The sequence below is a fragment of the Scardinius erythrophthalmus genome, assembly GCF_964197995.2.
Source record: "Scardinius erythrophthalmus genome assembly, chromosome: 24".
Taxonomy (NCBI): Eukaryota; Metazoa; Chordata; class Actinopteri; order Cypriniformes; family Leuciscidae; genus Scardinius; species Scardinius erythrophthalmus.
In genome coordinates, this window is record NC_138244.1 from 24,402,929 (window position 1) to 24,425,291 (window position 22,363).

Here is a 22,363-nt window from a genome sequence, read left to right on the forward strand (position 1 = left end):
GTCAAAACTAGAAAATCATAAGCTAGAACAAAGAAAATAAAAAAGGCTTATACTGTTTCATGGATGAGTCACTCACACGCACTACTGTATCTAACACTGCTTCCTTTGATGTATCACTTCATTTCCCAGTCACAACTTGACTCTATCAAACTTTAATGAAACATCCTCATCCCAGCGACAGATTAATCCCTTCACGGATGAGAATATTCCCACACTGACGTCAGAACAATATGTTTGACTGAATGTGTTCCTTATTACACCCATTACAGCTTAGCATGCTAAATTACATGAGCAGAAAGTCCTGCTTAATAATTGAAAGTTTTAATGTCTTCATATAATTTGTTTATTCAATTAATTCACACTTAATAGAATAAAAGTTTATACAAATTCAAAACCACAATTTTTTATTTTAGAGTTGGAATCTGAATGGCATTGACCACACCTCACAGGATGTTGGATTCGAAAGCTTCTTTTTTGTGTGTATTTTTTTTAGACATAAAATTCCAATAACAAAAGTAAAATATAGCTGCAAAAACTGTCTGCTTTCAAGGTGAGATCCCAATTCGTCAGCTCATTCTGACGTAACATACATTATTAACCAAGACGTTCTCCTCCGTTCCTTGCCTGTTTGTTTCCTTGCTTACTCATTTTGATTGAGTATTCTGTTCAGGTGTGTCTAGTTAATTATCACATGCTTCTTTGTTTGCCCTGTGTGTTTAAGCCCTGTGTTTGGAAGACTGCTGTGATTAGATCCTCTTTCAACTTGATTTGGAAGCGCCCATTACAATTATAAAATAGTACAGCTGAGCATAATGCTGGGATGCAGAAATACTGAAAATCATATTACTTAAAATTAAAAAAAGTAAATAAATCTAATAATTATTGGCCTGCGCAGGTTCTTCTGACCTGCTACCAGGTTATGAGAGCGTGAAAAAAAAAAAAGCGTGTTAAGTGGTTAAGCAAGCAAACATCGAAGTCGAGCGGGCACACACAGAAGGGTTCTTCTGAGCAATCCAATGCAATATTCTGTAAACTACACGCCGTCTGGAAAGAAAGAAAGTGAAGATTAAGTGATCAACATCAATCAAGTGCTACTTGCTTATGGTTTGTATCTGTGAGCTAAAGATGGGAGATGGAGATTTCCTCTTCAAATATTTTCTTCACCAGGAAATATATAAACATAAAAGATATAAAAAAAAAAAACATATACAAGCATAAAACATGTTACCAATGACAACTATGGCTTGATGCAATGAGTGTAATGCTGATACCTAGATATCTTTAAGGGCACAACTATGTAAGAATTTGCGTAAAAATATCCTACAATCACAGTTACAGTTAGTAACATGTACTTGCATTATTCTAAGAAGCTAAAGCAACAATGATAAACCGATCACCCTGATAGCCCCTGAGCAACAAGCGTTTTCCCAATACAACCAGATGAACCTTAGCAATTTGCTGATACATTATAAGCTTAAGGAACAAACATGAGCTGAGCTTAGTACAGAATGTTGTAATAATACTAGAACTAAGTAGAAGAATGTTTCTAAAACAATTGCCTTGAACAAGTACCGATAACAATGGTAAGCATGTTGCTGATACCCAGATAAGCTTAGCACAGCATGTTGGCAATGAATCCAGATAAGCATAAAGTGACAAGCATGTTTCCAATAACAGCATTAATTACAAACGTGTTGCCGATACCCGGATAGTAGCAGCACTGATCTGATTTCAAATAAATAATGACTGTTTACTATTGGCTTTTAAGAGCTGCTTACAGCAGAATTGAATCTGTTTGCATCATTGAATCGTTATTTCCTGCCATCACTGCAAGCTACGCTGGAACAATCTACACCGCACAACACGCTATACAAACAAATGACCCGACTTAACTTGAGTTTAAAGGGGGGGGTGAAATGCTCATTTTCACTCAATCTCCTGTTAATCTTGAGTACCTATAGAGTAATATTGCATCCTTCATATCTCCAAAAAGTCTTTTGTTTTATTATATTTTTAATTGAAAGATTGGCTGTACCGAGTCTTTCCGGAAAAAAACGAGCGGCTGGGGGCGGGCCGTGTGGGCGAAGCTTAGCTGTGCTAACGCGCCGAGCTAACAACACACAGAGACATTTGTTCAACAGTTTTACTCACCGTTCCAACGCACGACCGCGAACCTTTATCATTGTGACTGCTCGATCCTTAAGCATTAGACAATCTGGGCTTTGTTTATAAAACAATCATCATCGAAATGCAGGGAACAACAGCCTTACACAACTCCGTTTATGCTCAGGAAAACAAACTCCATCCACGGGTGCCTTAACGCCGGGTTCTTTGGGAATCTGTGCAGGGTTGTCTTGCCCTGGCAACCAAAAACACACTTCTTTGGTGACATTGACTTCCCAAAAGCCGGGCAGGGCGCTTTGATGGCGAACTGCTTTCACTCTCTTGCTCTGTTTTACGAGTGCGCGCGCGCCCGCGATCTTACCGGAGAAGTGCCCTTAGGACCCATATAAGGAAATTCCGCCCTCTCTTACGTAAGACAGAGCCATACTCGAAAAAAACTTTCCGAAACTTGTGACAAACCGGAAGGACAATTTTTGGAACAAAAATACTCCTTCAAACGTACAACTTAACTTTTGAAACTTTGTCCATGTTTAGCATGGGAATCCAACTCTTTAACAGTGTAAAAAACTCAGTATGCATGAAACAGTAATTCACCCCCCCTTTAAGCACAGCAGGTTGGCAGTGACAATGGAAGTACACATGATTGCAAGCCTTGCAACAAGCATGTTACTAAAAACAATTAGATGGGCCTTAAGCCTTATGTTGTTGATACCCAGATAGCCACGAGCAAACATGTTGCCAATAACTTGATAGCTTTTAAGCAATGAGCATAAAAAGGAAAACATAGCTTTGTGAAGATGTTGAGAGATTAAAGGAGGGATATAGCCAGCTTTGACGTGGATGCTTGATCTCCTTCTTGATCTCCTTCTTGATCTCCTTCTTGATCTCCTTCTTGATCTCCTTCTTGATCAAAAGTGCAGATCTCCCCGAAAGTTTGTTCTTGAGGCAGTCAGTATAACTTCAGTGTGACTGCAGGCAAAGAGTCCATGTCAATAATACAGCGATGCGAGAAGCTATGTTTAGGGGCTGTTCACACAGACATGTTTTTCCAATCCACTGCGCTACTTTTCCATTATTTTATCAATATTCAATTGCGCTCGCATCTTGCAACTTTTGCAGCGTCTTGCGCATGACACAGTGCTCCAAAAACTCAAGTTAAAATAAGTTCAACTTTAAAAGACGCGTCTCTTGTGCTTTTTCCCCATTCCACTGCCCTCATCTCTGTGTGAACAAGTTTCTCAGGTCACTTTCAAATCAAGCAACTAATCAAATCAAACCAAACCAAACCAATGCGGCAAATTCGCATATCAAGTTCTCAAACTTAAATATGAGGTGAAATCCGTGTGGGTAACGAATCCCTCTCGCTAAAATCCCGATTGCACAATGCGATTTCGCCAGCTGAATTCACAATTTAAGTAGCTCCCGAGCAACACGATAAAGCTGCTGATAATACTGAATGGACCTTATATATAGAGATGCTTTGATAGGTGACATATTCTTATAAGTAGATGAGGATCAGCTGAGAGTCAGCTGGTGCGAACTTGAGCTGCCAGAACTCTACGCTTGATTTCTCCATATCCGCAAAGGGTAACACTTTAATTGAAGGGGTGTGCATAAGACTGACATGACAGCTTCATAATCATGACATAACACATGTCATGAATATGAAGGAGGTTTTATGCATGTTTATGACATGTCATTAAGTGTCATTCACTCAATTATGGCATTTTTAATGCAAAGATGACATTGTTTGAGATGTCTTTGTTATGACAACTTGACATAGACCAATACATCATAACCTGTCATAAATATGTCATAAACATGACATAGAGATTAATCATGTCATGTCATGTCATATTGGTCATAGTGTAAAATACCGAACTTGTCCTTTAAAGGGATAGTTCACCCAAAAATTAAAAAGTAGCCCATAATTTACTCACCCTCGAGTCATCCTAGGTGTATATGACTTTCTTCTTTCAGACGAATACAATCAGTTATTAAAAAATGTCCTGGCTCTTCCAAGCTTTATAATGGCACTGAATTGCTGTTTCTGTGAAGTACATGCTCCACACGGCTCTGGGGGGTTAATAAAGTCCTTCTGAAGTGAAGCGATGCATTTGTGTAAGAAAAATATCCATATTTAAAACTTTATAAAGTAAAATAACTAGCTTCCGGCCAAACGAACATACAGATTCGACTTAAGTAAAAACTGCAACTTATGCGAGTAATGCGACACACTGCTGATATTTACGCTACGCCATGATGCACTGCGCTACTTCTGATGTCACAAGTTGTGTAAGTTGTTCTTCAGGCGTAAGTAGACTACACAGTTCGTTTGGCAGGAAGCTAGAATTTTACTTTGTAAAGTGTTAAATATGAATAATTTTCTTATACAAACTCATCGCTTTGCTTCAGAAGGCCTTTATTAACCCCCTAGAGCAGTGTGGAGCACTTTTATGGACTTCAAAACAGAAACAGCAATTCAGTGCCATTATAAAGCTTGGAAGGGTTATGAAAGGGTTAAACTCTAAATCACAAGTGTAACTGACACACACACACACACACACACACACACACACACACACACACACACACACACACACACACACACACACTGAGAGAGACAGAGAGAGAGGCAGAGAGAGATAGTAGTCACAATATTCAACATTTTGAACAAAAATAAAATAAAATCTAAACTGTGACAGAAAGTTGTTTTTGATCATGTCTACATTTATATCCAAATAAGTAATGTCTGAAAACTCTTTTCTTGGCAACAGTAGTATTATCTTTAAAACACTGTTCAGGATTTATCTAACCCTGTTTAAAAATAATGCTATGCTGCCATCTTGTGGTTATACTATATATTAAATTAGTTTTTGTTTTCAGCAATATGTCTTGACCTCAAACAGATTGCATTAAACTGTTTATTTTTAAGTGACACGTACTCCATTGATTGAAAAAGAAATTCAAATGTTTTTTTTTTTTTTTTTGTCTAATTTTAGTATTATTTTATATATAAATACATGATGTATATTTCAGAGGAGAATATTGTTTGGTGTCATGAATTAATCTCAAAATACAAAATTTGAAAGAAAACAAATATATTGATCTGAAATATAGTACATTCATTTTAAATGTATTCAGGTTCAATTACCAAACATACAATCATAATTTAATTTAAAGGGATAGTTCAGCCAAAAATTTAAATGGCTTTTCTTCAGAAGGCCTTTATTAACCCCCACAGAGCCGCTTTGATGGATGCCCCTTGACTCCCATTATAAAACTTGAAAGAGCCAGGACATTTTTTAATATAACTCTGATTGTATTCGTCTGAAAGAAGAATGCCATAGACACCTAGGATGGCTTCAGGGGGAGTAAATCATGGGCTAATTTTCATTTTTGGGTGTACTATCCCTTTAAATCAAACAATGATTTTATAAGATATATGACACTTCATCTTTCCCTTTTTTGTCCTTACTTTAATCCCTAATTTAAGATAATCCCTTCACAGGTCTACATTTGCCATGTTTTGACATTATTCTGATGAAGTTTGAAGCAAATCGGGTAAAAATAAGGCCTGGCGGTGGATTCTGATCAGTGTACAATGATCAGAATCAGTGATCAGTGTGTCTCAAGAGTTTTTGAGCATGTTAAGGGCCCCAAAAGGACTTAAACAATAAGATAAGAAGTATCCTAAGGAAAATAATAGGGTTTTTGCCCTTTCAGGGCTTGAGCCCTAATAATAATCCTTAGAAAAACAGTAGGAATTTAGCCTTTTCAGGGCTTGGGCCCTAATAATAGTCCTTAGAAAAACAGTAGGGATTTAGCCTTTTCAGGGCTTGGGCCCTAATAGTCCTTAACAAAACAATAGGGCTTTCGCCCTAATAATTGTATCTGCTAAACGGCTTAATAGATCAAAATTATTTTGATAACTTTTTTGTCAGAATGGTCTATATATATATCTAAGGTCTAATGTGTACAACCAAAGTTTGGTCAAGTTCTGAAAAAGTAGTTTTTTTTTTTTTTTTTTTTACAAATTAGAATGATGGATAATGTTTTTAGATAATCATAAAAAAAATATTTACGATTGTTTGTGTTAAAGCCAGGAATCAGAAGAAACAAGAAATTTGATTCTGCCACACACAGTTGCGGAGGTTTTAGCTAAAACATAAAGTTGCTTATTATAGCCTTGTCTGTCCAGGCAGCTCACCAAAAGCCCTTGTAAGTTCTGGGGCTGGAGAGGAGACCTCACACATTGTGAAAGGGGATGCACATTGTAGAAGCACCAATTCAAAGACATGATGATAATGCATGGGTGTTTTGCATGCCCCTCTTCGCCACAAGAGGGAGCTATTTATCAGATTATTTATGATAACACAAATTTCATACTCAAATGTAAGTAATCTAAAAAAAATGATGATTCATGCACAAAATATGTCACAAAATCTGTAATATTTAGGTTGTCTTGAGGCAATGTGTTTATGTGATGTGATGATGTAAGATTAATTCCCTGTTTGGAAGTTTGTAGAACACACAGAGACACATTGAGAGAAAAGTGTGGTTTTCTTTGTCTACTGTTCAGGTGACAGAGTGATCTGACATCAGGAGAGTGTCATGAGCATGGAAAAAGAGCGTAGCGTCTTGAATGATGCAGATGAGGAGAAGGAGGTGAAGGATGAGAAGACTGGTGTGTCTGAGGAGCAGGAGCTGGAGGAGCTGAGGGCTCAGGTACTGCAGCTCCTGCTTGAGCTGGAAGAAGCTCGAGACACGTCTCAGAAACACGAGGAGGGCTTTCTGGAGCTGCAAGGTGAGACTCCTGAAAAACACAGTAATGACCTTAAAGTTAAATTTATTATTTACTTTGAGGACCACTTTTTTTTGTGTGTGCATCATTTTATGTGAATCATACAACCATTATGGACATCCCCCCCCTCCTCCCTCCCCTCTCTCTCTCTGTCTTTCTCTGATCATTTGAAATAAACACAAATGATTTGTGTCACATGCCATAAAGTTGCAGAAATAGAGAATGAGTCATTTTTGTGCCTTGGTTTCAATAATAATAATATTTTCAGTAATTTAATAATTTTGAATGAAATGTTTTTATTATACAATGAATGGTTAAATGTCAAACTTGTAACTTTAAACAATGAATTATTTATAACAGAATACATATTTGGTATACAATGGATTATATGACCTATAATATCTGCATAAAACATATTCAAATTATACAAACCATAAACTCAGCACGTTGACCCTCTAATAATTGTAATGAAATTGTCATTGGGCAAATGACTAATACTTACTGTAACCTTAATGCACAATGTCCTTAAAAAACTATGTTTCTTTACATTTCTTAAAGTTATTTGTCAGAGATATAGATAAGTGTGGTCTGTCTGTTTATTTAGCTCCATGAGTTGTTGGACTCAATGACAGGCCCAGTAAAATAGTTTCTATATATAGCCCTTTATAGCTAATGATTCACCTGCTGTATAGCAGACAGACTCCTGGGACTCTGGTAATGATCTCCGTGTGCGGGGGTCTGTGACTGTGGGCTGTTTGTGTGTAACACGACAGGCATGTGAAATGACAGCTGCATGCTGAGGGAAGGTTCCAGACGGGTTGTCCTGACCAGCTCTAGGACAGTAGATGCTTTTATTCCGGGATCATCTCCAGTCACCATGCTCTGCTGTTCCTGCTCATTCATGGTCGCAGACATAGCATAGATCAGTCTCACCCTCTAAAGTTGTCCTAAAGAGGTTTCAAGTGTTTTGAGTTCCACAGCATTCTCACCCGAAACAGAACATATAGTTTAAAGACCCAGAAATTAGACACTCTGGCCTAATGCTGAAGTATGGGGAAAGAGGGCAGGGGGGTGGGATACTCTCCATGTTTATGTAAAAACATGTTTACTGAAAGTATACAAGTCTCATTTACATTAAGAGGGACAGCGCCTCCCTGCTGAGTTTTTGGGTTGCTTATAAAGTCTTTTAATTTTAATGTGAGAATTTACTCTCTCTTAAATATTTTCCTTGCACATAAATGTCCATCCATTGCAAACCGCTTGTCCTCTGTAGGGTCGTGGGGATGCTGGAGCCCCAGTTTTTTTTTTAGCTGCAGACGAAATATAAATGTAATGGAAATTTTTTATTTCACTACAATCTCTTTAAGAAAATTAGGCTTTGTGTTGTTCTGGACAATATGTAGCAAATATTCTGGTCCCACTTTGTGTCTTTAACTACTATGTTGTCACAACTTGTAGTAGAAACACGCACAAGGACGAAGATGAAGGGTCAAGAGTCTTTAATAGAAACAATATTATTCTCAGGAACACAGAATTAGCTTACTCACACAGAGTCTTAGCACATGGTCTAAAGTGCAGGGCGCAAGTGCACTGCAAGGGCGTAAGTGCACTGCAAGGGCGTGTCTAAATCCACTTTTGCTATTTAAATGACGGGATTAATGGCCGGCATGTGCGCATGGTCTAAAAGGGTTGTCCCTATTCTCTTAATGAGTAATGGGTGTGTTTTGGGCTTTACGTGCAATTAACCAATCAGAGTCTCATCTCCCATTCCCTTTAAATGCCAGTTGCGCTCACGCCATGGCCGATTCGCTATTTACATGGCGGAATTTGATAGTGGAAAGACCGAATGCGTCTCCAGAGTGCAAATGGATCTGCTCTTACGCAAGGTAAAAGTGCGCAAGCAGACTATCTACGGGACAAGCCGGATTCATTCCACCATATCTTTATGTACACAATAATAATCGTTTACATTGTAATCCTTTTATTTTTAATATTTGCCATGTTTGTGTGCTGCTGTGTGTCCCTGTGTGTTTAATAAGCAGAGTGTACGCCCATTTGCTATATAAACAACGCGGCGCAGGACGTGAAAATGATAGATGCGTCGGACTGAAACTAGCAAAAAACACTTGCGTCGCGCTTGCCGCTGCATTGCACCGAGTGTAAGATAGGGCCCATAGTGTGTAGACACTGGGTGTAAGATAGGGCCCATAGTGTGTAGACGATCCCGTACAACACAAACAGAAAAGGAATGAACTTAAAAAGAGGCAGTGATAAGAAGTGTAGAGCTGAACATAATACAATCAAATCAACAACCATGACAACAGATTAACCCTTTTGCACGTACGATCACACCAATGTGATTGGAACGGTCAGTGCATCACGTGATCAACTGCTAAATTCAAGCGAGCTTTCGAGCTTTCAGCGCTGTTATACTGTATATCACAACTATTCAGTGTTTTGAACCACATAATGTTTATTTTAAGTTTCAGACATTTAAAATCACATAAGTACTTGCAAAACAATGAATTTGAGTTTGTAAAATACACACTGATATCTATGGAAGTGTAATAATAATCCTTTCCATTATAATTAAATGACAAGTTTTATTCATATCAGATACACATTGTGTAAGTAGCTTTAAAGTTTACTCTATTCTTCTCCCAGTTCACTGACCACTTACTTTCATGTATTTCAGGAGAAGTGGATGAATCAACGTTTTTGTAAATCCAACAGATCCGATTCTCTGAACTGTGGCATACAGCTCAACTAGTGTAATCGTTATTGGTGTTTTAAACAACAAAACACATACACTTGCACATATTAGACAATCGGAATATCAGATATTTCATGCTATAGCTAATACATTTGTGAATATTTTGAATAAAAAAGGAAAAATGACATAAAAGCAGATCATTATTCAATTAGCGCTGTTGTGGTTGCGGTGTGTCAAGTGACAAGCAATGACTCGTCACCATGGAAACAATAAAGTGACAGGTTCTAAATAATGGTCACCTTGAAAAACTCATATTTAACCTATGTGAAAAGGTTAACCAAGGTGGGAGAAAGGTGCAAATCATAAACAAAGGCTAGATTGAGAGTGTGCGTGTGACAGTACGCCCCCTCCCAGAAGGCACAACCTAGTGCCGGAGGATGGAAAATGGAGGAGGCTCTGGAGAAGAAGGAAATCCGGGAGGAGGTCAAACAAAAAAGTCCAGGGTGGTGCTGATGGTGGTGAAGTCCAAGGGGGTAGCCTTCAGCAGAGGAAGATGATCGCTGATTCAGGCCACAGCTGAGACTGCGCGCCACTGAGGCGAGGAGGGAGGAGCCATGGAGATGTTGTCACTGGGGACGACCGGAGGCGATGATGACGTGGAGGGGGGAGTCCACCGCGCAGCCAGGGAGCCGATGCAGCGAAGGGACTCCAATGGTCGGCCGCGACCCCCCAAGATGATGACAGGGATCGGGAGGGTTGAGGTCGAACTGGAGTGACTGAGGGCAGAGGCGGAGCCTGAGGGAGGGAGGAGCTGGCCGAAGCTGGAGGGGTGGAGGGCCAGGGGGCCAGGGTGCCGGGGGGGCTGGAGAGCAAAAAATGGCCCCAAGTCTGCTGTGTATGCCCAACCCAGGCGGAGCTGACGTACTGAGGGAGTCTGGCTCATTTAGTTTAAACTCGAAGGTTATTGGGCTCTCAGGCAAGATCCCACTTCGTCAGTACGTTGACGTGACGTTGAATGTGACCGTCTGAAAGGGAACTACCTACTTGGAAAAAAAGCAAAAACAGCTGGAGGATAATTTTTGGCTTCAGTATCTCGAGAAAAAGATGACTTTTCCCGTAGCGTAAGCTAGCTTACATAAATACGAGAGAACCTCTCGTAAGAGAACCAACTTGTTAACGTTGGCCGGCAGAAGTGCGATCATGGTTTTCCTGATGCTAAATCCAGCCTTGGAGAACATCCTTTCTGATGGTGTACATACACACTTTAGATTTTCTTATCCCAGACATTGTTAAAGATTTAAATCCTTGCCGCCATGACGCTCCTCCGTCGGTCACGGATTGAAAAAGAAACTTAAATCTGTCACGAGGTGTTTGGATTTATTCACGCACGTTAAAAAATATTTATTAAAAGCTTCTTTCTTTGCACATTTTTATATACAGTACAGCATTATCATAATAGGCTGAATATTAACGTATTGACAGAAAACCGGTAGTAGGCCTAACTTCTATGCGAAATCAGACATTGAGCGCCCTCATATAGCCAAAGTGGCATGATCCTCGTTTCATAACACCTCTGCGGATTCGACCGTGAGATCGGTAGTCGAATCAGGCTCCTCCAATCGAAGCATCAAATCTTCGACTATTCGGGGTCACCCCACAATACATTTTTACATGCTTAAGCATGAAAATTAAGAAAGAAAGAAGAAAGAAAATTACTTAACAAACTAAGCCAACTAATATGATTCATATTCTTTTGGTTTCTCTACCTATATATTAAAAAATTGTAAGTGCAGTGCAAGTACAGGTATCAGTATAGGCAAGTACCAAAAATGAAAGTATCAGAATCGGACTCATTCTGAAAAAAGTGGTATCGGTGAATCCCTAAGATATATATATAAATACACAATTATGTATAAAAACTATACTACACAAGCAAGATTGCTGTTGTATCACATACACTTCCGGATTAGGTTTGAGGTTCTTGCTCACATTTTATATACAATATATATTTCTCTATTCCTGTTCAGGTCTTCTTGAGGAGGAGCGTTTAGCTAGTGCTCATCAGGCAGAGGCCTTCACAAGACAGATCCAGCGTCTGCAAGGTAACAGAGACTCTGAATACACAAACCCAAGATAATAGGAGGTTGATTTGAAGTTGCCCCACAGAAATATGAATAGTATTGCATTAGTTGGCAAAATATCAAATGAAATGCAGTTTTTATTCAAAATATTTGTAAGGAAGGAGGTGAAAAAAATGCTGCCACATTTTGACTGAGTTTGGTTTATAAAAGTCATTCATTTCTTATTATCTCCCACCCCCTGTAGCCCAGCTTCGTTCTGTTCAGGAAGAGATGGACAGTCTAGAGGAAGAGAAGGAGAGTGAGCTTCTGGAAGCGCAGGAGGAACTGCGAACAGCACAGGAGGAGGTGCTGGTGCTGCAGCAGGCGGCGGAGGAGGCTGCGGCCGAAAGGGAGAACGACATCGCCAGTCTGCAGGAGGAGCTCTGCCGTTTACGGGCTGAAATCTCACGACTGGAGAACACGGAACAGGAGTATGAGCAGGAGATCGTCACTCTCCGAGCGGAAATAGAGATGAAGAGCCAGTTCCGTCAAAAGCAGAGGAAGGAGGGTGAGAACAAAACACAGGACTAAATGAGCTCTTTGTCAGATTGTCAGGTTACTACATTTCAGATTTTTCACATTTTTACTTTGATACCAAGTACTAACAAAAACAAATGTGAGAACCTTATTATAATGTTTTAAACGAATGACAATTGAAGTGACAAAAATAACTTTTCATGACAACAGTTTAGCTTAAAAATGTTAAAACTGACGGTGTTAAATGTTAAAAAGTTAGTTCACCAAAAAATGAAAATGATCCCATAATTTACTCACCCTCAAGCCATCCTAGGTGATTATGACTTTCTTCTTTCAGCCAAACACTATCGGAGTTATATTTAAAAAAATATCCTGGCTCTTCCAACCTTTATAATATGAGTGAATAGAGCCTGAGTTTTTGAAGCTCCAAAAAGCGCATCCATCCATCATAAAAGCCTTTTTCGTTAGAAAAATACAGTTGGAGCTGGAGGAGCTTACAAAATGGGAATTTTTAAAGAGAAATGTGGGAGGAGCTTGAGTTTGTTGCCTAGCCCTATTTGTTTGAACTCTCACCTAAGCTTATGCTACTCCTACATCCTACGTCATACATCGAGTCAGAGGTCACTCTTCCGCCGAATCTAGACTCGCGTAACGACGGCCATTACCAGAAGCGAGTGATTATAGTTTATAAAGTTATAAATATGGATATTTTTCTTACAAAAATGCAACACTTCACTTCAGAAGGCACTTATTAACCCCCTGGAGCCATAAGGAATCACTTTTATGATGGATTGATGCACTTTTTGGAGCTTCAAAAACTCAGGCTCTGTTTACTCCAATTACAAAGCTTGGAAGAGTCAGGATTTTTTTTTATATATATAACTCTGACTGTGTTTGGCTGAAATAATAAATTCATATGCACCTAGGATGGCTTGAGAGTGAGTAAATGATGGGAAAATGTAAATTTTTGAGTGAACTTTCCCTTTAAGTTGTTTAATCTTGGTGGAATAGATCTGCTACGCATGGGTTAGGATAGGGTTGGTATGGACAAGTATCGACTTGCTACTGCCAATAGATACACAGACATGCTGCTGTGAGCATGTAAGATATGCTGTTCCTTCATGAATAGACATGCATAAATCCCGTAGCAGATCTAGACAGGTGGAGCTGGGGGAGGTGGAGAGTTTAAGAGGAACCGGCTTACAGTGAACACTGAACCAGACTATGTTGAGCAAGCAATGGAATAGAGGCCAATCAGCTTGTGCCATGTAGTAAATGATGTGATTGCTAGCAGATTGCATGTAACGGACCTATCAACTAGATATATAGAAAATTAAATACAATATTTCTAAGACTTTTTAAAATAACATCTGTCACCAGATAACATGCAATCAATATAGTTAAAATAATATAGTTCGATTAAAATACTAGTTAAATTAAAAAGTTAATGAACATAAGTTACAGTACATACAAACACAACACAGTCACAAATCAAATTTAAAACAGGCTATGCAGGTTTCAATAGAAAAAAAGGGACAATATATAAATAGCTTTTTTTTGTCTTAAAAAGCTAATCCCTGGTGGAAAACTAGATACCCCAGTTTAATAGTTTCATTAAATAGTTTTATTTACACTTTGTGTTTTATTATTACAAGCAATAATTAAAATAGCTCCTGGTCAGTTTATAAAACCTGACAGGTGAATAATTAATTACAATTAATGTGGAATACTATTCTGTTATAATTTTAGAAACCTTGCCCCAAAAGCTAGAAACAAGGGTTCTGATAATCTCAAACTTTTTTATTTCAATTTCACAATCAGTTCAATTATTATTATTATTATTATTATTATTTTTTCATGTAATATGTTTTTATTTAGACAATGTCTGAAACATCCACTAATGTCCATGTTGACATAATTTTGAAATCAATGCATGATACATTCACTTAATTTCTAAAGCTGGTTAGCGTCCTGCAGTGATGCCCATAAATCACACTAGTTTTAATAAAGGGTGGAACCCTGAAGCATTTCAGAAACGTTTGCAGCACTCAGTGTCCAGCGGGGAAGAGCTCCTGCAGAATAGCAGATGGTGTGGGTAATTGTCATTGTTATGTGAAGATGCAGTAAACTCTGACACTGAAGCTGTTGAGAGCCTGGATGACTACATGCGTCCCACTGGATGGAATGATTGTTCCAGTCAATGTAAGGCCAAGAATGGGGTGAAGAAAAGTACTATGTATTGGTCACAATGTGAGCAAAAGCATTTGGGGGGAAGTGTTGCAAATAATTGAATTGTTATTTGCTGGTATGGAGTTAGCAGATATTAATAAGATGGTTTCAGGTAAGCATTGTAAACTTACCTCTTTCATAATGTGCAATAATAAATAATAATAATAATAAAAACAATCAACTCACTTCAGTCATTAATACAATTATTGGTTCGCCTGGACTGTAGGGCTTAATAAGTTTAGCTAAGGATTCTGGCCTCATTCTGTGAAGTGCTTTAAAAACATAAATCAGAATCTTATACTGTATCTTAAATTGTACTGGTAGTCATCCTAAAAAGGAGAACAAGGGAGTAACATGATCAGTTTTCCCAGCATTCCTTAACAACCTTGTTGCAGCAGTTTGTACTAGCTGCAAGCGAGCAACATATGTTTGGCAGGTCCCAAAATTGGTTTTGATTTGGCTATTGCCCTTAAACAGAAGAAGCAATAATGAACCACCATTTTTATCTGTCGATCAAATATGATAGATGAGTCAAATGACTATGCAATTTCTTGTAGGTTGCTTTGTTTAGAAAGTGTCTCTCTACAAACATAAACTAGTATTGTTAATACCCATGTAAAGCTCATAGCTTTCTATTTTCTTGCATTACTTGATCAGGTGATGTGGGTCAATTGATGGATGAATGTAAGAATCTGAGGGAACAATGTCATGCACTGCAAGATGAAAACACAAGACTGACTCATAGATTGCACATGCTACAAAAGAGGAGGTGAGAAACTACACCTTTTGATACTCAATTGTCTCTAGTTCTGGCATTTTATGACATCTGGAATTTGTGAAAATTGTACATATGTTGAATGAAAGAATTTATCACAACTTTTTGACAAACTATTGTTGAAATTCTCTTTCCGTCATTGACTTAATTCCTATTGAAACTGGAACTGGAAACTGAGGCCGGACTTACCAGAGTTATTTTTTAAGGAAATTTCAAACAGGCTTTAGTTTACAGCACAGCCTGGCAAAGCATTCTGAGTTTGGATTAATTGAGGGTGGAAGGAGATTCAGTTAATTAATTAGGTTAAGTCTGATGTACTATAAAGTAACCAGCTACCGCAGCAAGCCTAACCATGTCCCTTTAGGGGCTCCGTAGAATGTGTTACTCATTTTGCGTGCCTTTCTGTCTAAAAGACATAGATTAGATATCCCAAAACTTTGGATTTGGATTTCATTAGCGCTGGGCAGACCAACCACACCCTTACCATACCGCTAAACATAACTCCATCCATTAGGTCCACAGAGGTGGAGCTGAACTAGGTCAAGCTTTACCCAATACATCCAGAGGCTCTGTTTTTAGATTTGCCTCTATTTAGTTAGCAACACCCAACTTCCTATGATCCAGCAATTCCAGATGACGAATTCAAGTCCTGCCCTACATTTTTTCTCATTCCAGAAGCTGGTTCACTTGGATATACATCACAATAGGGAAGAAAAGACTATCGCAATTTCCGTTTCATACCGACTTGAACAAGTTTCACTAGCATGTAGACGTTTCAATCCTGTATGCATCTTGTTTTGGCTTTTATGTCACAGTTCAGGCAGTTCCTACATATCTCTTAAAGAAGAACAGGAAGAGACCGAAGAGGGAAACTATATGCAGTGTGGAACAGAGATGGAAACTGGAGGTTCTTATATGAGTGTGAATCAAATAGGCTCCAATTGCAAGCTGGTGGATGCGGGTATCCAGAAGAATATATCGTTTGATGGCAAACCTATCACCCCCACTAGCTGGACAGGAGGTTTTTCAGAGATCCTCTCACTGAGAGATCAACTCAAACAAACAGAAGAGAAGGCCACACACGTGCAGCGAGAGGTACACACCCTGATGTCCTTTATATTTTATTTTTTATATTAAATATTTCTTAAGAATATGTTCTCTACATTTTGCTTAATTGTGTCTTTTAGTGTGATGGAGTAAAGAATGAACTAGAAAATCTGCGGGAAATGTATGAGACCAGTCAGAAGGAGCGAGCGGAACTGGAGCTGGAGTTACTGCGCTGCAGGGAAGAGCTGGAGAGGGCTGCTGACATAAAAGAGGTACATTGATTATATAAAAGGAGGCAAATATATATATACATATATATATACATATATATATATATATATATATATATAATGTATAGATGACATTTTATAACAACTTATAATTATACATATACACACAAGTAATTATTTTAAATAATTTGTATAATTTGTATAATTTTCTAATATATATATATATATATGTGTGTGTGTGTGTGTGTGTGTGTGTGTGTGTGTGTGTGTCAGTATACCTGAAAATAACATTTCAATAATATCTGAATGCAAGTAAATGTGATTATATAAATTTATAATCTGGGATATTATTATACTTTGAATAGTAATATAGATGAACCATCAGGTTTAATGAGGATTAATGTGATGTTAAATTAACAATAAACTGAATTCCACTTTATCCCTACATTTGATGATGACAGACAAATTGAACATTGTTCCATCCTTCCAGAGCATTTATGAATGTTTCTACAAATATGGATACTTTTAAACAAAAACACGCTTTAAACACGCTTTTCATTATTGCACTATTTTTGTCAACACAGAAGGATGCAACTCAGGTAAAATACAAATAACAAGTTTATTTGCAGGTTTGACAGATAATTGAAGTAAGCAGGTGAGAAACTGAGAAATGGGTAGTTGTAGAAGGAATGGCAGTGGATAACAGTCTTATCTGTTGCAGATGCAGATTGTTGGTGATGGTGGACCAGATGGCTGAAGCTGAAGGCAGACAACTGATGTTGATGAGGTGATTAGTGACAGCTGGTGATGATTGTGGAATGAGTGCAGGCGGTGGACCAGAAAGGATTCTGGGACATTTATTGCTGAAGGTGACCGAGCTGGTGACTTAGGATTGTGACAGTCCTCCCCCACCCCTCCCAGAAGGTGTGACATCACACCTAATAGAATCCATCCAGGGAGGGAGGGCGGGCATCCTGGTGCTGGACAGGATGACCAGTGGGGAGCAGTTGACTAGGGTGGTGCCGGCAGGATGGGTAGCCTCCAGGCTGGCACTGGCTCAGGGGACCATGAAGGATTGGCCTCCATGGCCTTGATACTAGGCTAAACAGGAAATTTGGGAAAAACCTTTCTAGTTGTATTAGGGCAGACAGAAAATTTGGGGACAACCCTCTTGGTCATATGTGGGAAAACAGGGAATCTGTGGTCGTATCTAGACAGACAGAAGACTGGGAAATGTCCTTTATAGTTGTATCTGGACAAACTGCAAACTTAGGAACGACCTCCCTGGTCGTCTCTGGGCAAATTTGAATTACTGGGATGAATACCCCCACTTTGATACAAGTAGTAGAGCAGTGTGTGGCCCAAATACACATTATGGCCAACGTCATAACTGGGGGAACAATCATTGGTAGAGGGGTCTCAGAATCCTCTGGGCTTGGAAGTATCTGGCTGGATTCTGGCATGATGGCCATGTTGGCTGGATTCTGGCGGTAGAGCAGATACTGGGCTGAGCTCAGGGATGACGGCGAGCACGGGGCTCTGGTCAGGGGCTGGAGCCTTCACCGGACTGTACTCTGAAGTGAACTCTTTGTTTGGGGAGAATTCTTATACGGACTCATGGACTGGAGGTAAATTTAGAGGTAACTCACCGGTATGAGTGGGTTACTGTGGCGCTGAGGCTTTAGTGGTCCTTGGACTTGGCTCAGACTCTGGAGCAGGCTCATGGGTTGGAGCAGATTCTGCACCTGGAATGGACTTAGCACTAAATGTTGCAGCTGGAGCAGGCTTCGCAGAATAACCGCAGGATTCGCCGCTTTCATACCAGGTCTGCGCTGTTCGATACCATCTTCCGGGCTCAAGGGAATACTGGAGACTCAGGCTTGGCGGGCATGACGGCTGGAGACGCTTATGCTCGCATGAGGAATGAAGATGTCGAAGGACTTGTGAGGAGTTTGGTGGTGTTTGGTGGCCCAATGGACAAAACCTCTGATGCCAGGATGGCTGGAGTGGATTGGAGAGAAAGCGACTGAGTGGAACTGGCGTCTTCAAACTCGCCAACATTGAGGGAAGAACCACTTAGCCACAGCACATAATCAATATAGCTCTCAAGGGAACAAGTGGTAGCTGACGCCGGTATCTGCTGATAAAGATGGTCGTTCAATCCTCTCTAAAACATGATCTTCATGGTACCATCATTCCATGGGACCAAGTTGGAAAGCTCAAGAAATTCCTTTACGTAATCCTCAACTGGACGACCATCTAGGAAAATGGAGATGAGCAGATTCGCTGGATCACAAAGGGTGAGGAAAAGGCCCATAGTTGGGTCTGGTCTTCTGTCATAAAACAGAAGAATGCAACACAGGTAATATCCAAATAAGTTTCGGTTTGGCAGACAATTGAAATAAGCAGGTGAGAAACTGAGAAATGGGTAGTTGTAGAAGGAATGGCAGTGGATAACAGTCTATTCTGTTGCAGATGCAGAGTGTTGGAGATGGTGGACTGAATGGTAGGGATGGCTAATGCGAAAAACTTGACATTTTGCCGCTTTGGCATAGATGTTTCAAAACAATGCTCCAAAGCATGATTCAAAACACCCATGTCACGTTACTACGGCTAAATTAAGCTTTGGAGCGTTTCACAAATGTTTCGACAGGTGGCATATCTGCCGAATCTGCGTTTGATTGACAGGGTCGGGAACAGACCACACAATCACACATCTGTCTCAACCTACTCCCACAAAGTTTTAAAGTGAAGTTAACGCATCTTCACCTCATGGGTTTTTATGAGAGGAGAGAGATTTTGAGATAGCGGATGTTTTGCGATATATTGACATATTTCTAGTGTGATTTGGTAAGTTATATTCAGGCTAGATTTAAATTTACATAGGCTGTATTGACAGATTGGCTACAGACAGTGACAGATAGGATATATATATATATATAATATATAATATATATATATATATATATATATATATATATATATATATATATATAGTGACACATTAATATATAGGCAGATAGATAGACAGATAGATTGGCAGACAGACACAGATAGATAGATAGATAGATAGATAGATAGATAGATAGATAGATAGATAGATAGATAGATAGATAGATAGATAGATAGATAGATAGATAGATAGATAGATAGATAGATAGATATTTTTTCTCATTTGAATGTAAAAAAAGGAGTAGGCTGAATCCTTCGACAGCGGAGCAATTCATATTTTTGAATAAAAATTTGTAACACATGTGACATTGTGGCTTGATTTCTTTTATTAATATTCATTTTTCATGACCAAAACAACCTTATTCACAATGAGGAGCAACAGGTTACAAAAACCAAGCTCATGTAGTTGTCAGACAGATGTTAAAAACTAAACACATTAAAACAACACAAGAATAAAAAAACAACTCATTTTTAAATGGCTTGTTGTCAAGGTTGTTTAAGATCAACACGTGCAAGTGACCACTAGGTGTCAACGTGGAGACGGGTGTTGGATTGTTTCGAAGCCTCGACACAATACGGCACATTTGCTTCAATTGTTTCAGTGTCTTATGAAGCCTCGATCTGCCCACCACTACGAATGGCTGAAGCTGAAGGCAGACAACTGAAGGTTGCATTGTACAGGTGAGTGTCTCTCAGGTGAGTGTCTCTCAGGTGAGTGTCTCTCAGGTGAGTGTCTCTCAGGCGAGTGTCTCTCCAGTGAGTGGTTAGTTTTGAACGACGAGACCAGACAATGTGTGTGCATGTGTGGAGCGTCCTTATATCTGGTGCCAAGCCAATGAGGTAATTAGTGACAGCTGGTGATGATTGTGGTATGCGTGCAGGTGGTGGACCAGGAAGGATTCTGGGAGATGTACTGCTGAAGGTGACAGGGATTGTGATTTAGGATTGTGACAATTTTTGACTAACAAATCCTTTATTTATTAAATAATTATTAATTAACTTTGTTCAATACTTTTGTACTAAAAGAGGGACAGCTATCCAAATTAATGAGAGCCTCATTCTTCTACTTTACATAGGGCAGGTCAGATAGTTTGGAGGTTGTGTGTCAGAAAGTGAGTGAAATCATTAGCAATGTATCAGCAAGTGATGATTTCAATGAAACGGGATGTGACAGGTGCAAAGAAAACATACCTTCCAGGGGATGTTCATTTAGACATGATTGTCTGCTCACCAAATGACAGTAAATTAAGTTAGATCATTATTCCTAATCATCACTCACCAATAGGTTGATGACTTCACCTGTTTCCTCTGCTATTTTGAAATCCATTTCACATGTTATCAAACTCTGTGCACCACATGATTAAACATTAAGGTCAAGGACACCTTTGCCCTTTGGCTTCCATATTTAGTATGACCCTTTTTTGCTTTAATGACAGTAGCACTCGTGCTGGCATGGACAAAACCTGATGGTCCAGCATGATTTGAGAACGTACCAAAGAGCATCTTGGGTCCCACTTTATATTAGGTATCTTTACTGTAGCCTATGTACAAACATTTAAGCTAATCATTTGATATAATGCACTTACTGTATACATACATATTTTTATATTTAAAAAAATACAGTAACAATGTATTTTACAGTGTCCTTGTTGCATATGTTACATGTTCTTAATATAGTATTAACGTCTGGGTTACTATTGTAACCCCTGTTCCCTGAAGGAGGTAATGTAGACGTTATGTCAGAACTGAACTGACAAATTGGGATCTCAATTGAGAGTACAATCATCTTCGAGTTTAACTAAATGAGCCAATGCACATTAGTGTGTGAGATTTGCATCACAAACTCTGCTCTACGAAGCTATATCTTCCTTATATATGGAAGAGTGCATGCAACTCGCATTCAGGTTTGTGCTGAGACTATTGGATAACACTGGGAAAGCGTACCTATAGAAAGGGATGCTACGGAGACCACATATCATGTGGAAATTTACATATGGACTGGCCAACAAGGCAGTACTATATATTGAAGGTCTCTGGAGTAGCTCCGGCCGAGTTAGGGGGGAGTCAATATCGGCAGAGACACTTCAAGGCATATGCGTGCCTCGTAGAGGGCACTCTCGCTGAAGTGATGGTGTCTATCATCTAAGTCCTGTCCAGAGACCACACGTGGAGGTTACAGTTGGTCTGGATGCGAGAGCCAAAGCGTCGTGAGGAGCTTGAGTTCTGAAAACCAGGTCCGGTTGGGCCAGTAGGGTGCAACTAGTAAGACAATGTCAAGTCAAGTCAAGTCATCTTCATTTATATAGCGCTTTTAACAATGTAGATTGTTTCAAAGCAGCTTTACAGAGATAAACGTATAATTTAAGGTAACAGAGATTGTTTTGGCGGTTCTTTAATAAAGTTATTTTCCAGCTAAAGTTAGTTTTGATTGATTCGCTTCCGTCGAAACGATCATTTGTTATTAAATTTGGGGCCGCTAAGACGACACCATTCTCTCTACACAGACTTTAAACGCGAACCTGTGAGAAACGCTGATGGCTTTCACATGCGCATTAAGAATTGGTTCTATAGTTATGTGCGTTTGAATATATGTGCGCAGGTTTGGAATTCCCTACAAACCAAGCCTAAACAAAGTACTGGCGTTTCCTTATAATTTTTGATACAGAATTTTATTCTATTTTATCAATTCGGGATAGATACGCGAATTGAGTTTCCCGACAACGCTTTATCTGTAGAGTGGTAAAGGGATCCTCCATAGGGAGAGACTAGTTGGCACTTCAGGACTGCGTTGGATCGGGTTCAGGCGCAGGTCCTTCATCAGAGCTGGATACGGCCTGGATTCGGCAGGCTGCGGGAAAACCTCGGGATAAACAAAGACACTAAAATTAGCGT

The 22,363-nt window shown here is 39.3% G+C and overlaps 1 protein-coding gene across 2 annotated transcripts in view; it reads left to right on the top strand.

The window, feature by feature from the left end:
* Window positions 1-22,363, top strand: part of ccdc136a (coiled-coil domain containing 136a) — a 29,965-nt gene that overhangs the window by 1,195 nt on the left and 6,407 nt on the right. The window contains exons 2-8 of one of the 2 annotated variants that reach the window (XM_081355964.1): window positions 6,707-6,931; window positions 11,669-11,743; window positions 11,967-12,269; window positions 15,125-15,236; window positions 16,058-16,337; window positions 16,430-16,561; window positions 17,247-17,288. In XM_081355964.1, coding sequence (XP_081212090.1) covers window positions 6,739-6,931; window positions 11,669-11,743; window positions 11,967-12,269; window positions 15,125-15,236; window positions 16,058-16,337; window positions 16,430-16,561; window positions 17,247-17,276 — 1,125 coding nt within the window. In that variant the 5' untranslated portion in view covers window positions 6,707-6,738 and the 3' untranslated portion in view covers window positions 17,277-17,288. Of the gene's footprint in view, window positions 1-6,706; window positions 6,932-11,668; window positions 11,744-11,966; window positions 12,270-15,124; window positions 15,237-16,057; window positions 16,338-16,429; window positions 16,562-17,240; window positions 17,307-22,363 lie in introns of those variants that run through there. The other variant, XM_081355963.1, reaches the window with a different exon arrangement.